A 15,000-nucleotide genomic window follows, 5' to 3' on the forward strand; every position below is an offset into this window, starting at 1 on the left:
TGTTGGCAGGCATATTATTAACAGAATTAAAATCTGAATAAAAATACTTCTCAAAGCTTTGCTGAAGAATTTATTACAATCTAATGTCTTCAGAGTATAACAGGAATGCACAGGAATAAGCAATATAAAGAAAAGATAAAAGAGTAAAACGCCATGTCCTTCAGTTGTCTGGGAGAAGGTCTTTAGATTATGCATTGTCTTGAGTGTGGCCTGCGTTATTGAACACATGTGTGTCTGCAGACACCAAATGATAGTATAATCACAACCACGTGGTGTCCGCTGTCCGCGGACCTTTGTGCGTACTCAGACACAGCAAGTATAATCAGGCCTTTATAGTCTTTGACTCAGCGGGTTGGTTAAATTGAAAATGTTAACGAGGTAAAGTGGATAGAAAGAGAGACAGATTGAGTCTCATTCTCCGATTGGGACACAGATCAGTGGGACCTGGAAGGAGTGAAACACACGTCACTCATGAGCACTAAAAACAAAACACACAAAATTAACAGCAAAATCCTGAATATTACTTTAACTCTCAGAATTAAATTAACACATTATTCAGAGTGCATCCCTAAATTAAATATTATAGTATTTAAAAAATGCAGGACAGTATGTGCCTACCAATAAAGATTGGTTATTTACTCTAACTTACTCTAATTTACTCTATTTATTTTATGAATGTTTTTCTTTTGTTTGTTTGTTTGTTTGTTTTTTGGTGTGGTGGAATGATTATTGTATTCACTGTTGGGTAAGACCCAGATCTTATTTTGTTGTTCACCTTTGGACTATAATTATATTATATTATTATAAAATTAGGATGCTACAGCACACAGGCCAGGTATTTAATGTTTTAAATACAGTCTGGTCCTATACAGATCTACTGTATGCTGATTCCCTGCTTTCACCAGAGAACTACTTGACCACCGACCTGAATTTTAATGTACTCATGTAATAATGTAACTGCTATATCTGACTCTGTTTGCCTCAACATCTTGATTGATCCAGAATGCCTTTAATAAACAAATAATCATCAACAAATAAAGTTGATGATGATCTACCATCAAGTGAATATTGGCATTTGCCATTTTAGTTGCCATCTCAAACAAATCTCGTAATAACCATATTATATACCATATTTGTACATTAAAAGCTAAAAAGAAATGTATAGACTCCACTCATACAAATAGCTGAATATCAGATATCACACCTGGCTACACCTTCCTGCTCAGATAAAGTACCCATAATTCCCCACATGTTTCAAAGACCATACAATGACTCTTCATGAAGAAAACGTATGTCCGTTCAGTTGCACTTACTGGTAGTCAAACGATCCATCCTGTTCTTTTTGATCCACGTTGTCCAGAGGGAGATCCTTCTTATCTCGGACTGAGGAGAGAGGAGCGTAGAAGAAACCATGCTATGTGTTAAAAGAAATACTCAATACTACGTTAACTTAAATACTTAGAGCTGAGGTTATTTTAATCTTCATGTTAATTAAAGGTAAGTGTCTAGTGAGTCACACTGGCCACAATTCACAGCAGTCCTGTTAGTGACAGTTTATACCAGTACAGTAGGCCTATAGTAAATTACTTCATCTGAAATCTTCATCCTTACTACAGCATTTCGTTTATGTGTTTGCATTTAGCTTTTATTAGTACCATCTAGACTTTTTACCGGAGTGGCATGGTCCTTCTGGTCTCTCCTTATCTAGGTGTTAAACACACGTTTTAGTTATTATCTGAGTCTTAACTCTTCTTCATTTAAACACACGTTTTAGTTCTAATCTGAGTGTTAACTCTTCTTCATTTAAACACATGTTTTAGTTCTAATCTGAGTGTTAACTCTTCTTCATTTAAACACATGTTTTAGTTCTAATCTTCATTTTCTTCTTAAGGAAATTCCTTCTTGTAGGGCTGGGCGATATGGACAAAATCTAATTAATTATTCTATTATCTATTTTTTTTTAAACAAATACCTCGATATCGATATTGTGTTCATAAAATAATTTGTATTTCTTCAAACATTTTCAAAAATAGTGAAAATAGCTCCGGAGTGTGAGCTTGTAGATTGCCAATTTTTGCTTTAAAATAACAAAAAATATTTTTTGAGGCCAGCTTTTAGTGTATGTGCTAACACAAACTTTGTCCTACACAAACATTAAATGCCATTGACAATGAATTATGTCGATATATTGCCCAGTCCTACTTTGGTGTGGTCTGTATCTGGTTATTAACCACTGGGAATTAGTCTGTACTGTACTGTACTGTACTTTGACATTATCAAGTTGAGACACCTACCGAGAAGGTTTGAGAAAGCAGTCATGCACCGACCACCTAGACATTATAGACACTGTAAAACATCCACAGTACTGTTGTCTAACATTCCAAAAATTATAATAATCAGGGCATATCAATATTCATGATGCCATGAATGCTGTTAGCTTTATGTATATACTGTATAACATTTCAAAAAGTATAACAAAATGTATTACCAAGAAAAGAGTTTTGTTACACTAAATAGTTTTTGAGGGGCGCTGGCCCCTCCTATGTCCAGCTTTGAGGGTTTGTGTAAACACAAACATTGAAGACAAAAGTTTGTAAACACAAACATTGAAGACAAAAGTGAGGACGCAAGTTGTGATTGGCCAGAATGAGATGATGTATAATGACGTATGATGATAAGAGCGCCCCTCACTTCACACAGGTGTGAATCTTAAATTATTACACAACAAACAGTCAAAATAATAATTAATGTAATTACAGTAATTCAGCTGTGTTATTAAGGTTGCACAATGTAACTATTAGACCGATTAGAAAGATTTTGAAGGGAACGTCGTATTCCTTCACTACACAGCACATCTGCACAGATAACAGTTTGCAAACATTCAAGCCTTTGAAGCCAGAAGCTAGGATGCCCCAGCAGCTTCAGCTAAAGCAGTCAAGGGCAGTGCCGCAGGTCACAATTGTATTATAACATAATGTCCTACACGTCAAATCCTCAGTGTTGCATTTATCCATTCGTAACTCTGAGAGAGTACACATGCATACATTTTATACCAGGTCTTACCTTGATATTAACCACTTGAACTTGTGCGGCAAATAAATTTAGCGAGCGAAAATACAATATCTAGTGTACAAGCCCACAGCACATTGCACTGCGATGCATTGTGACTTTGTAGATCAGTTATTTTCAGCAAAGATATTTGGTGTAGAGGGAAAAGGGAAGGGGGCCTAGTATAATGCCCTGGGGGACTCTGGGCAAATAAGAATATAGAGTTTTAATAGAATCATCATCCCCCTGTATGCGGTTCCAGGACTAACCGGGGTATTAATGGGTATCATTAACCCCTGTATACAAGACCTTACCTGGGTATTTTCCCCCACGGCTCCTCTTGATGAAGCAGACGATCAGTAAGATGAGCACAATGAGGGCGATGGCACACATTAACCCAATGAACCAGCCTTGGGTTGCAATGTCTACATGGTCCTTCTTGTAGGCTAGAGACACACATACAAAACACAGAGACAGACAGAGACAGACAGAGACAGGGAGAAAATAGACAGCAAAAAAAGAAGGATAATAAGGATTGTGTTTTTGTGGAAGGCAGCGATTCCTCGTTAACACATCAGACGATCGGCCCTCATGGGGGACCGTCAGAGGTGTCAGCAGTGTAGCAGGAGGTGACAACTCCAAACCATCGTCTCATTATTCCCACACACTGCCAGCATCCAGGCTGCTCATCTATGAGCACAGACGCTGTTTGTGCTCTTTCCCACACCACGTTTCAGTCTAATTTCGATGATCGACAGGATAGGGGACTGAAAGGTGTAGGATTCTTAAGATTGTTTCACATGAATTACATCAGGAATATTTTCGATATTACAAAATGCCTAGAAATAACAATGTCTGGCAACTTAACAGATTGTGAGCAATATACAATATATACTGTACCTAAAAATGTGCACGTCTGATTAACGTTGTTGCGACAGAATTTGGCTAAATTAACAACAAGGATTTTACATCGGTTTACTGCAAGCTTCATACAATTCTGGAAACATAAGACACAGTTCCGTCAGATTCTTACCGTAGTAATACTGATTCCTGGTACAGACTTTACCAATTCACTGAGTCCTTATACATTGTGCTACTTTGCCAAAATGTGACGACGTCAAGTACTGTAGGACCAAAATAGCAGAAGTTGACAACATTTTGTCTGTTAACTGTCACTCTGCCACTGTGATACCAGTCCAGCATATTTGTGTGAGTTGTGGCAGGAATGTGTTATAGGGATGACTCACAGTAACAGTAACAGCTAGTCAAATTGCCTTGACGTAATTCTGAACCACTGTTACCACTATAAACATATTGCATAGTAGTACGATGTTACTTCTTCTCACAATATGAGATACGATAGGTCAGCACCATATGGACCTGCAGGAGCCATTTGCCCAAATATACAAAAGCTCAACCAGTTTAACGTGAGTGTAACACTCAGAGTAGCACACACCTGGCCATAATATAACCCCGTGCTCACCACCAGGCCAGGTGTGGTCTCACCTGCGCTCGTCTCAAAGTGGATAAATTGGCTGCTGATGCTGTTGAGTTCATGGGAGTATACCCTCAGACGGTACTTGGAACCTTCGATCAGGTCCGCCACCGTAACGGGAGGAGGCTGATCCACCGAGACCACTTTCACTGCACCGCTGCCTTGGAGAAACAAGAAAGGTGCCAATCACATTCCAGGGGGCGGGGCCTGGCTGCCACTGCATTAATTAGTGAAAGGTCACGGCACCACTCTTTTTGAGATGGCGAGGTTATTGAAGTGAATTGAGACAAATCAATGCAGCTCCCACCTTAGCATAACGTGCATTCATACTTTATAGTTAATGGATGAGGCTCAACTCTCTGCAGTTGATGTGGACTAACTTTTGCTGCCGCATTGTCTTCCGTTACACCTCTCTCAAGGGCATAATTCTTCAGAGAAAACCAATCTAAAAATGGGGGAATGATGAGACAAGAGGCATGAGGAAAAGGTGCCAGCCCTTCAGGCAAACACAACACTATGGACATCAACATTTCCGGAAACTAACTCCCCTGCGAATGGGCTACTATGGGTCATATTACCTTACATTTAAAAGACTTTCTTTGCCCTTGAATAACACAGACTGTTGACTAACAAAGCATTGTTTGTCTCAATTATCCATAGACCCGCACTCATCTCTAAAAGTCACACACATACAACAACCAATCCATTTCAAGCGCAACATCTGTCAGTGGAAAGACATGTCAGCCGTGACATGGCCAAGTTACAGTATGTAAGTTGGAGTAAGTAATAGCGCAAGGAGGGGGGAGTGGTTAGCAAATAATGGACGTCATGCACCATGCTATACATGATGAGAGCATTATCACATTCATGTGATGTCATCCAACAAAGCTCATTCCCATCGCTCAGTTCCTGGAACAGCCAAACCAAGGACAGTCATGGCAACCCTTTTGACAGAATGAGTCAATGACGTGCTGGAAATATGGCCAAGGCTGGTGTTTTAGCACTGTAGCTGTAACAATCAAGCAATCGCTGCTTTAGCCTTTTAGGCCAGCAAGAAAGACAAAATGAGCTCGTCCATTATATCAGCCACTGATTTTAAATCAGGCATCCTATCGACGATAATGTTCTGTCGCTTGCCATGCGTATAAACTAATAAATCAGAGTGCACTCTAGCCAACAATAAAACCATACATAAAGGTGCAATGTCAAAGCAATATCAGCTTGCACTTATGGTAAAAGGTATCTACTATGTAGTGGAAATTACACACAGAAATCTCTTGACCGGGCTCCCACACGCAATACTATTGAATGCATCGCCTGGCTACGTACTGTATGTCAAGCCAATTTGTAAATGTCCTCGAGGAGATCAACTCCAAACATATGGGTGTTGTTGTTGCAGCACATGACACTACAGAAGCACAGCATGCACAGTATGCCCTGTCTAATGAAGCTTAGGAAAAGTGGTCTGGCATTGAAAACTGACTGCAGTGTTGATAGGAAATAACTATTCATCACCAGCGTTTACATAGTTAGAGGGCACATGCATGCATGCATGTATGCAGTGTCTGATTGTGATCTGTGATCTGTGTGTGTGTGTGTGTGTGTGTGTGTGTGTGCTCGCGCGCACACATGCGTGCATGCGTGTGTGTGTGTGGAATGATGCCATCATTTCTTAGTGAAAGAAACGTTAAAATTTGACCTTGAGGTGGATCAAATGTGGGGAGAGAGACCCAATCCCGTACCCCACTCTCCCCAGTCACATTCAGACAATCATTAATCATTTAAGGCCTTGTCGAAGCACATGAAAAATGCATCCTTCCTTCAAAGATCAGAGGAAGTTGATTGGAGGAGAGTTGTAATAAAGACATCTCTGCTAGAACCAATCAGATGACAATTAGGAAGGAAGGAGGAAGGGTGTGATGTGAATGCTTCCTCTCATCTCCGGGTCAGCAAAAGCAAGCAGTGATGTGAGAATGGATGGCAAGCCAGCCCAATAGCCTGGTCGCAAATGCCAGCTGTGCAGCCAAAAGCTAGGCAGACAATACATAATATGCAGAGTTGCAGACAACCATCTGCATGGATGCATAAGGAGGTAGTTGGTCGGATGTGACGTGATAATGACAGGAAAGCTCTCAGAGAGAGAGAGAGAGAGAGAGAGAGAGAGAGAGAGAGAGAAGGTGAGCAACAGCTAGAGCGTGCTGGAGAGATATAGGATATGTAAGGGAATAGTATTTCTGTTAGTATAACACACGCACCGTGACACACGTACGCACGTTACAGTTAAACATAATATGTTTAACAGACATAATATGTTTAACTGTAAACTGTTAACTGTTAACTGTAATCAAACTCAAACACAGTTATCTCCAAGAATATTATTCTTGGAGATAACTGTGTTTGAGTTTGATTTGTGTCTGTTTGAAGAGGCTTATGAATTTCCTGCCTCTTGCTCTCTACTGCGTCATACTATCATTATTCATTTATCTATTTCAAAATCTTCTTTGACACAAGACTTTATAAAATGACATGTTATTACAAATTAATTATGTAGCAAGGACACATCTCAGCCCCCAATACTACAATAGGGAATCTTAAAGTAAAAAAGAAATAAAAAACTGTTACCAGGCAGCAACTGAGCGGCATATGCAACGAAATGATAAATTAATTATTACATGAAAAGGCCACAGCATAATACTATCCTCTTCCTGCGCTTATGAGTATGGGGGCTACGTCGTAGATGTTAATCAGAATTCTATTGATAACACAATCCACAATCCTGAGCTGCAGTGAAACCGTATTTAGTCTGAAAATTACATTTCTGCCCCATGAGGGTTTCTGTGAATAGAGTGTAAGTGTATTCACAGATTAATAAATGTCATTTCAGAAAGCAGAGTTCTGTCCTAAATTATGATTACCGGTAATACATTTTTTGTCCAAAATTGCTAATGGATTGTTTAATTTGTAAACGGCTAAAAGTTAACTAAGGTTCCTAAGTCCTAAATTGGCTGCAAGAAAAAAATAATCACTCAAAAACTTTTGATTTACCAATAGCTTTATCTGCTATGAAATGGTACCGTCTTTCATTTTAAACCTATGCCACTCACAGCTTCCAAAACCAGGGGTATGTGTCTAGTCTGTTGAATCTGGGGTAAAGTCATCTTCATAGAAATTTTGTTTGGAACATTTGTTTGCACAAATGATTTGCCTTCTCCACTAAATCTTTATCCCTGTCTTTTCTTTTAGTCCATGGGCCAGACCAGAAGTGAGGGACATTTTTGGTGGCAGAATCTCTTTGCTACCATTTTGTTTGTTGGGTCCATATAAGTACTTTGAGACATGATAGCATTTTCAAATGAGTAGCTTTAACCCATTTTGGTGTTAGCATCATGTTATGCTTTAGCTGCTGCTATCTGCTATTTTTGAAAAATCGAAGAACGACTGACATTTTTAGAATATGATCTCAGGTCAGAATGGGTTAATCAGACCAGTGTGTGTCCAGTGGAAACCTCGTATGAATCTGATCTCAGGTCAGAATGGGTTAATACTTTTTTGGGACAATCATTGTTTCCCCATTAACTCCCATTATATGCAGAGTAGGATTTTGTGCAGTTTACTGTAGATGGTATATGTAACAATTACGTTTGATTCACACTTATAATTACACACACACACACACACACACACACATGCAATGACATATAAAAGTATGTTATAAAAGTATAAAAGTGGCTGGGCACGTACTCCGACTGCCAAGAGAGAGACCGGAAAGTGTGGCAATGGACTGGATGCCAGAAGGTGGAAAGAGGAAGAAAGGGAGGCCAAAAAAGACATGGAGACAGACAGCGAAGGAAGACCTAAGTGAGATGGGTGTCTTCTGGCACGGAGCAAGAAGGGTCGCCAGAGACCGGAGCAAATGGAGAGGACTCGTCGCCCAATGTTCCAATAGGAACGGGAGGAACTAAGTCTGAGTAAGTATAAAAGTATATAAACATGTAGGGCTATAATAGTAATAAATTAGAATAATTTGCTAATTATTCCCCAAAACAAGAAATGACTATAACGTTGCTTTACTTAACTTACAAAGGTGATCTGTGTCTATGTCTGTGATGTTTAGAAATGCATCTGTTACCATAGTGCAATCATGATTTGCATAATTTGCATAAGTCGTGAAAGAAATTAGGTCAAAATAAGGACATTTCTATACTTTACTAGGAATGTTCTACATTTTTCACAATTTAGTCAAGGATTATCTTAGTCTCTCTTAGACTCTGAGTCTATACAATTCATATCTTGCCATGACTAAATTATTTAACCTTTTGTTATTTAGCATATTTGCATAAATTATGAATGAAATAGGCTGAAACCCATGAATAGCTATTTTGCTTTACCTTTATTGAGAAGGATCTTACAGTCTAAGTCTGTTTTGATGTCTATAAAATAATGTCTTGTCATAATTAAGTTATGTAACCTTGATGACTTTAATTCTGGGGCAAGCCTTGAAGGAATCAAGCATGTCTGGTCTGGCTACTTTCAAGTCTTCATGCACACAACTGAAACTGAAGGTGATTTTTCATTCTGTGAATCTACAGTTGGTGTCTTTGAACTTGAAGGCTAATAACTGCAACTAAGCTACCACTTGGGAACTGCTATCATGTTGAAATATTATCTAGGGATATAGACCTTTTAAAAAAAAACATGATAGCATTTGCCACCTTGAATGTTCCTCACTAGTGAAAATTCTGTTCTGGGCCTATGGACTATTTCTGTGACTAACTCACTGCCTCACTGCTCTAACAGTCGTTGGGTCCAATCTCCCAGGTCCCCCTCTGTTTCTGTTTCAAGGGTTTAGATTTAGAAGAAGTGCTCTGGCAAATCAGTTTGCTCTGATTTCTTACTGTCCAGTGTGAACTCTAGCACAAACTCGTGTCCCCGCGGGAAGTTGTGATGCCAGCTGACGTTAGCGTAGTTACTGTTAGGCTCCACCATCAGATTCCAGATCTCCCGCCCTGGGGCCACTACACAGAGGATCAGGGGTGGGGGGATCAAAGGTCAAAGGGTCAAGGGCAAAGAGGGCATGGTTACAACAACCACACAGAGGTCGTCGGTTAAGATGTAGTCAGGGAGCTTCATCGATGCACTATAGCAACACTAAGCGAGCATTTCACACAGGGCTGGGGTCAACGGAGATCTCAGTCCACTCCAAGAAATAAATGTACTCAAAACTAAAATTCAAGAGCTTTCTTTCAGTACATGAACATTTTAATTGCACGGCTTACCTCTCGTTTTTGATTGGATTCGAATTCAAATTGAACCTAACCCTGTGGAAAATATAACATTCTGCCAATTATCACAAACCTGATTGCGGTTGGATGCCAGGGCTGTTGTTGGGTAAACGGTCTTTGCAAATGCCTTAGAGTTATTAACATCAACTCATTTCAAAACGTGCGGATTCTCACTCTCTTTTCAAAATGTGTGGATTCTTACTTCCTGAGCAGAGAATAGTCAATTGGCTACATTTCAATATCCTGAAGTAACTCCCTACTCGCCATAGAGCAGGCATGGCACAGTATACATTGGAATGCAGCCGATAATATATTTTCCCCATTTTGTCAGGTAGAAGAAGACCGTCATCTATGATTGATAACTGCAAGCGTTACAGTAGCTATGGTAAGATACAAAAAACACATCAATATTTGTCTCTTAGCAAAAAAGACATTCTATGTCAGTTGAAACACATGGGAAAGACAAGGAAACAACACCATGTACCCAGGATGTTCTGGTCATGAGTACGCTTGGTGGTGGTGGACTCGGTGGTAGTTGTAGTTGGGGTAGTTGTAGTAGTAGATGTCGTAGTAGTTGAGGTACTAATGGTTGTAGGAACAATGGTGGTAGGAGGGAGAGGGGCAAGAGGAGGAGGAGTAGGAGGAGCAACAGTTGGGGACATGGCATCCGTAACGTTGACTACAGGGGGGAGGAGGAGGGGGAGAGAGCAAAGGGTTAACTCAAGTCAAGTCAACTTTATTATAGCTCAGATCACAAAGCATGACCAACAATGCAATGCACAAAAGAACATGACAAACAAAAAACAATATACACACAAACAAAAGCGTGTGATAAAATGCAATACACAATGTGCACATAAAACTCCTGTATACAGATGACAATAAATCTGAATATATCCTGGATAACTGTAATTTAGTATGTATCTATAGGTTAAAAGAAAGACAAGCAGGCAATCAAATGCAGAGACAGACAAGGTTATACACAATGAACCGGCGGAGTGGCACTAATCAACACTGATCAACTCAATGCTTGATTACTGTGCGTGGGATCCACTTATCAAAATCAATAGATCAATACTCATGTAGTAAAAGTTATCACAATGTGCGTACATTTAACTGTGGCTGTGAGACAGAGTCAAAAATTGTATTGTCTCAATATTAACCACTTTGGAGACCTACATAAACTGATGTGTCAGTGCCACCAAGAGGCCCATTGCTGCTATTACAAATTTACATCATAGTATAGGATCAGTACATACAGTATGTTCTCTAAAACATTAGCCACTATTTCTGTCTCTTTTTGTAACTCTGGTCAGATCAGGCAACCCCAAATTAGATGTTTAGCCAATAGTCTTTCATAGAGTCCTTTATTTTCCACATACCTTGGTGGATGATGGTCTCTGCAGCTACTACAAGGGCCTAGGCTACTACTGATAGTTCATGCAGTGTTTACCCACAATAATCACAAGGCTGGATGCCCAACATGCTTTCAGGCCACCCGGAAAGCCCACCCAGTACAGTGTTAATGCAGGAGGGGAATGTGGTGGAGGGACAGGAGGCCTATACATGACTCATAAATATGCCAGCTAGTTCAATCAATGGCTGCAAGCCATGCAAATCAATAAGCCAACCGATGACCGCATTGGTCAAAAAGGAGAAATCGCATTGCCGTTTGGGAGAAGGCCGAGCCGAAACCTCAGACCTGCCTTACCTGTGTAACCCCAAACCCTTCCGACGCGGGTTGGACAGTATTTGTCTATGCTTTTCAGCCAGTGAATAGAAGCAATGGATGAAATGGCAAGAGCAGCGTGATTCAATCTCCATTAAGCTGAGGTACAATGAAGGCACAAGGCAGCGGTGCTCAGGCAAGCAGGTGGCAGACCAAGAAGCCAGTCACGATTGGAAAGCGAATGACAATGAAGAAATAAATGCTCTTGTTTGTCTTCCCCAGAAAACTCTTTGGATCACACAACAAGTCAAAAACTCTTGGTCAAAATGACAATGTAAACAAGTGGGAGCTCTCCTCCCAGACACGATAACAGACGTCACTGCAATGCATTCCATGATCATAAATGAGTGACCCCTTTAGAACGACTCAGTCGGTACACACGGCTAAAGTGTGTCTGTGACAGACAGTGAGAGGACGGCATGTCTTGAGGTTTCATTGAAAGGTGTGTCATCAGGGATTGGTGCAGGGGGTTGGGGGGTTCAATTTCAGCATAAATGCACAATGAAGAGAGATTCTATCTGAGAACCGGTAATATCACAGAGTACTGTTGTTCACTAACGGTGTTATGGTATGTATGTAAAGTAAAGTAACACTCCATCCAAGACATCAGTATCGTGGAGAATTCGTTCAATCCCTGAAAGCACACAGTGACTGGTGAATAACGTATTCACACAGAAAAGGAAGATATGGATAAAGTATATCAAACAGGATGGATGGATAGGGTGATGTAAAAAGGGAAATCTGACGTCAGTTCAACCCAGTGCACAGGGAATCATATGGGCTTACAGTTACATACAGCCTGCAAAGTCTTTATTTCTTGATTTGATTTGCATGCAAGTTGTAAACATTACACATTTTAAATACTGCTAATTCTCATTCAGCATTTAATTGACCCAATTAATCACCTGTGTTGTTAAATATTTGCTGACTCCAAGCTAGCAGAGTTGCTATTCATGGCATGGGCCTCAGTGGGATTGGAACTGCTGCATTATTAGTTACAGGGGAAGGTAAAAAGCATAGGGCTGCCCCATTATTAACTACAGCGTAAGGTGGAAATGAAACCTACTAGACGTACACTGAACATCCCTGGTGCCAGGGAGAGGGTGAGAGATGGAAGGATAGGGGGAACAAGAAAAGACAAGCAGACAGACAGATAGGCACACAGACAAAATGTGCTTCTTTTGCACCCCATTACCTAGACCTGGGGTGTCCGTGGTAACGGAGCTTGTAAAGTCTTCTAGAGGTGAAGAAACAGGAGAGACAGAGAGGGGGCGAGACAAGAAGGAGAGAAAGCGAGAGTGTGTGAAGGGAAGGGAAAAGAAGAACAAGACAAGCTACAAGAGAGAGAGAGAGAGAGGCAGCGTTAAAAGACAGGAGACAGACACCGCAGGAAGGATAAACCACCAGGGAGGGAGATAAACAATGAGACACAGACGAAAACAGAGACACTGACAAAGAAAAGAGACAGACAGGAGAGAGTGAGTGTGTGTGTGTGTGTGTGTGTGTGTGTGTGTGTGTGTGTGTGTGTGTACGTGCGTCTGTCCCAGGCAATTACCACAATGATAATGTCATCCCTTGAAGACCATTTCGCTCTGTCTGACACCATAACAAAGAACGCCTGTGTTTAAGCCCCCCCCCCCCCCCACGCACGCACGCACACACACACACACACACACACACACACACACACACACACACACACACACACACACACACACACACACACACACACACACACACACACACACACACACACACACACACACACACACACACACACACACACACACACACACACACACACACACACACACCGTGATCTAGGGTCACTGCTGGTCAGCTCCCAGTGGTCTCTGTCACTCAATCCCATTCCAAATGTAAAACTGATCCGTGATCAGCCCCCTCACACTGGGTTATGTTGTGAATACAGGCCCTGTTCTGTTTGGCGCTAATCTTAGCCGGCACACAATCCACCAACCCAGTTCCCATGCAAAGAAAAGCATTGAGATGGTATAATTAAATAGTCAAAGACTTGGGTGGGATTTTCAACAACGATATGGGATATTTGGGTTCTTTGCTTGGTGCAAATTGATCGGAATTCCTAGACAGTGTTAAGACAACAGTGACCGAGAGAAGCTAGGTCAGAAGATCACCCATACGCAATTTCACACGTTTCGTTATATTTGTTGCATTTGTACGAAAAGCTAAGATTTTACATCTTTCACAATTCTCATTTTTGTTCTACAGTATGTTCCCCATGCACATATTGAAGGACAATCGAATCAACCCAATAAAGGTTTTAAAGGTTTCTAGACTATACGGTACCAGCTCGCCACCTTGTGGTTAGCGTATCCGCCCTGAGACTGGTAGATCGTGGTTTAATTCCCGGTCGAGTCATACCAAAACATGGATCAGGAACTGTTGGTACCCATCACCCAAGGTATGTGTGTGTGTGTGTGTGTGTGTGTGTGTGTGTGTGTGTGTGTGTGTGTGTGTGTGTGTGTGTGTGTGTGTGAGTGTGTGTGTGTGTGTGTGTGTGTGTGTGTGTGTGTGTTGCGTGCGTGCGTGCGTGCGTGCGTGTGCGTGCGTGCGTGTGGATGAACAGGGGATCCCAGGGTGCTGGTGATGGGTATTCTCACTAGAGGAGCCAGGTGTGTGTGAATGAGATGCTCTGAGCAGGATGAGCAGGATGAAAATCATTCATGTTTTGTACTTGTTCATGTTATATTCATATTCATGTACCACAGAGCTATTCTGACTCCACAAACACAGCAAGTGTCTGGAATAAATTGATTTACCGTTTAAGTCAATTTCTGTTTCCAATCCCCCCCAATTTATAAAGAAATAAAAAGTAGTGATCAAGGGAAGTAACAAAGCTGTTTCAGTGACATGCAAAGAGTCTGAGCACATAACTTACCTGACTTACAGTCAGTCAGTCAGTCAGTGGTGCGTTGTTATTGTTTTAATATCTAAAGCATGCAATAAACATTCAAAATCACATGCCTGCCATTTCTATCCTACTTCAAGTTCACAGCTCATCAAGTTGAGGTTTCCTACCCCCGAGTATGAAGTAAACCAGTGGTTCTCAACCCTTTTAATTTCAAGGAGGCCCCATAACTCTGAGAGTGCACACTCTCAGAGTTACAGACCTGTAAGGGTCCAATTGGAACCTTTTGAGAACCACAGAAGAAAACTAAAATAATGTATTCATTCATAATTCTGAGAGTCTACAAAAGTAACCTAATAGGACCTGTAAGGGACCATTTCGTTACATTGTGTAGGCTCTGTGAAGTGTGTGTGCTTGTGTGTGAGCAACCTCACCTTCGTTGGCAGAGTACGGGGCCTCCTCCACGTACTCGTCTCCTGCTCCCACCCGTGTGAGGGCGGACAGGGAGAACTTGAAGCGTGCGGAGCGGTAGGGCAGACGCATCGTGTGCAGTGTCTCA

The 15,000-nt window shown here is 41.1% G+C and overlaps 1 protein-coding gene across 1 annotated transcript in view; it reads right to left on the bottom strand.

Annotated features, from left to right (window-relative positions):
• The window catches only part of LOC310863053 (neurofascin-like), an 85,900-nt gene that overhangs the window by 10,765 nt on the left and 60,135 nt on the right, over positions 1-15,000 (bottom strand). Inside the window, 7 exon segments of the mRNA XM_083771175.1 lie at positions 1,314-1,383; positions 2,295-2,330; positions 3,363-3,494; positions 4,555-4,704; positions 9,439-9,558; positions 10,310-10,504; positions 14,876-15,000. The exon segment at positions 14,876-15,000 is cut by the window's right edge and continues 49 nt beyond it. Of these exon segments, the coding sequence (XP_083627301.1) occupies positions 1,314-1,383; positions 2,295-2,330; positions 3,363-3,494; positions 4,555-4,704; positions 9,439-9,558; positions 10,310-10,504; positions 14,876-15,000 (828 nt within the window).

The sequence above is a fragment of the Protomyctophum parallelum genome, assembly GCF_964188405.1.
Source record: "Protomyctophum parallelum genome assembly, chromosome: 8".
Lineage (NCBI taxonomy): Eukaryota > Metazoa > Chordata > Actinopteri > Myctophiformes > Myctophidae > Protomyctophum > Protomyctophum parallelum.